Source organism: Osmia bicornis, unplaced genomic scaffold (assembly GCF_907164935.1).
Source record: "Osmia bicornis bicornis unplaced genomic scaffold, iOsmBic2.1, whole genome shotgun sequence".
Lineage (NCBI taxonomy): Eukaryota > Metazoa > Arthropoda > Insecta > Hymenoptera > Megachilidae > Osmia > Osmia bicornis.
The window spans coordinates 5155715-5157935 of record NW_025791458.1 but is presented as its reverse complement, the minus strand read 5'-3'; the positions used below and the strand labels follow the sequence as shown (position 1 = coordinate 5157935).

The window sequence follows — 2221 nt, the reverse complement described above, 5'->3', positions numbered from 1 at the left end:
TCATGGCACGAATCAAATCTGCTGCAGCCCAGGCCGGAGGCCAAATCCATTTCCGGGATGGGAGCGCCCTTACTTCCCTCTGTTGCCGATGGAGGTCGTAGTCCGCATCGCTCGTCTGCTCCGGTTTGAGGACCGTGCACGCATGGAGTGTGTGTGCCGGGGTTGGAGAGCAGGAGCTCTCGCCTCGTATTCGACTATCCAGGATCTTGACCCGCAGGATTGGCGCTGGCCCGAATATCAATTTGGTAGGAGAATGACGACCGCCACCTTCCATTGGGCTGTCAAAAGGATGGGCCCCTACATCGTCAGCCTACGCCTATCGGATCGAGCGGTGACCGGAAACCTTAGCCCTCAGGCACTTGCCATCGCTGTAAGGGGGTGCCCCTTCTTAACAAACGTTGATTTATCCGGGGCAACGGTCCGTCCTCCCGCGATACGCGACCTAATTCCGATAGCCACAAACTTGCGAAAGATTTCTTTGGGACCCTATCATGGCCATTTGGACCCTGAGTTGACGGGATTGCTTGGAGCGGCGACGCAGCTCCTGGACTTCGGGGCGAAAGCAACGGAGTTCCAGGGGAAGTCGTTGTTTCAAGTGACCCCGGCACTCAGGACCTTGCGGCTCTGCCAGTGTCCGTCGGTGCTTCCAGCGCCGTTAGCTGCTGCGTTTGGTCGATTAAGCGCTCTCGCCGGTCTCGAGCTCTCCCACTGTGACGGACTAACATCAGAAGAGCCACTTCATCAGCTCGTAGCAAATCAGGCCCTCCACAACACCTTGGAGGACCTAAAAATTATTGGGATAAGCTTCGATCCTGTTATGTTAGATCCGGAGTTAGAAGATATTGAGGTGCCGGAAGATCTACAGGCACCATACGTAGAGCTGAACATAGGACCAGCGGACGCGGGAACTTCGCTAGCGGAAGCGTTCACTCGTCTCCACACCCTGCATTTACGTTTCTGCGGTTGGGTGTCGAATTCCCTACTAATACAAATTGGGGAACATTTGAAGGAGCTTGAGCAATTGGATCTCTCGGGCTGTTCTAACATACGCGGGCAGTTCGCCCTGGAAGAACTGCCGACACTACCTAAACTGAGGGAAATACATTTGTGCAATCTGCACCCTTCAGTGGGCATTCAACCCCTAGGATCAATAAGGACTTTACAGGAGGTCCAGTGTAGGGACTCCTCTGGAATAACGGACGAGGACGTATGCCAGGTGGTCAGGGGTTGCCCAGCTCTGGTGCGCCTCAACATCGAAGGCTGCCAAGGGGTGACGCAGCAAACCGTCGTGGGAGTCACAGAGATAGTACGCCGAGAAGGGAGATCCGCAGTGTTGAGCTTGTGGGTGGGCGAAACGGGCGCTAATCGCTTCGCGAGGGTCCGACAATCCCTGTTGCTTCGGGTCTTTTTCGATCGGGCGTATCAGCCTATTTTAGCGTAGGCGCGGTAGGGCGGACTCGTCGCGATACCACCACGCGTACGCACCCCCACATTGCCGGGGACGGCAATGGTTTTAAGGGGGGGTATTGTTACGTCCGGGCTGAATTTTTATCAACTCGACCTCGCGTTCCTCATCGGGTGCGCAGCATTTGAAAGTATTCCACGTGAGGGATGCAAGGAAGGGCCTCATTTTTCTAAATTTTCCGTTTCTGTTCGCGCTCCTCCGATCTCGTGCTTCTTCGTCAGGTGCGCATGCACGTGAAGGTATTCCACACGAGAACACGAGAAAGGAGTTTGAGATTGAAATCGACCTTTTCTTTTCCTTTTACTCTTTTATTTCGTTTTCAATAGCTACTTTCCAGTATACCTAATTTGTGTGCCTTGCCGGTGCGACGCACTTGGAAGTATCCCAGGCGAGGAAAACGAAGAAGGCTATATTTGGCTCTTTCAAATGATACAAATTAATCTTCCTTGGGACGATTGCCGTTGGAACTATGTTTGGAAATGTACAGAAATTTGAAACCGTTAAGGTCAAGGAGAGGTATCATAAACATCCTTCGCCGCGCGGTTAAGCAGTGCGACGCACATGGAGGAATCCCAGCTTAACTGCGCAGAATAAAGAAAATGCGATTTTCGCCCTTATTTTACAAGCGGATACCTCTCATACCTGTAAAGCATGCGTCAGCCGGTCCTTCCACGGGAGAATGAGTGCAATAAAGACTGAAAGTGATTTGGTTGAAATATTATAAAATGATCTGAATGGGAATGAAAAGCGAGGTTT

The 2221-nt window shown here is 52.2% G+C and overlaps 1 protein-coding gene across 1 annotated transcript; it reads left to right on the top strand.

Annotated features, from left to right (window-relative positions):
* The first annotated feature begins 253 nt into the window (after positions 1–253).
* LOC114882327 (SCF E3 ubiquitin ligase complex F-box protein grrA-like) lies at positions 254–1441 on the top strand. Its single transcript, XM_029199217.2, has one exon. The coding sequence runs from the start codon at positions 254–256 to the stop codon at positions 1439–1441; it is 1188 nt and encodes a 395-aa protein (XP_029055050.2).
* The last annotated feature ends 780 nt before the right edge of the window (positions 1442–2221 follow it).

Excerpts from the sequence above, each read along its gene's own strand:
- LOC114882327 (XM_029199217.2), top strand. The coding sequence starts at position 254 with ATGACGACCGCCACCTTCCATTGGGCTGTCAAAAGGATGGGCCCCTAC.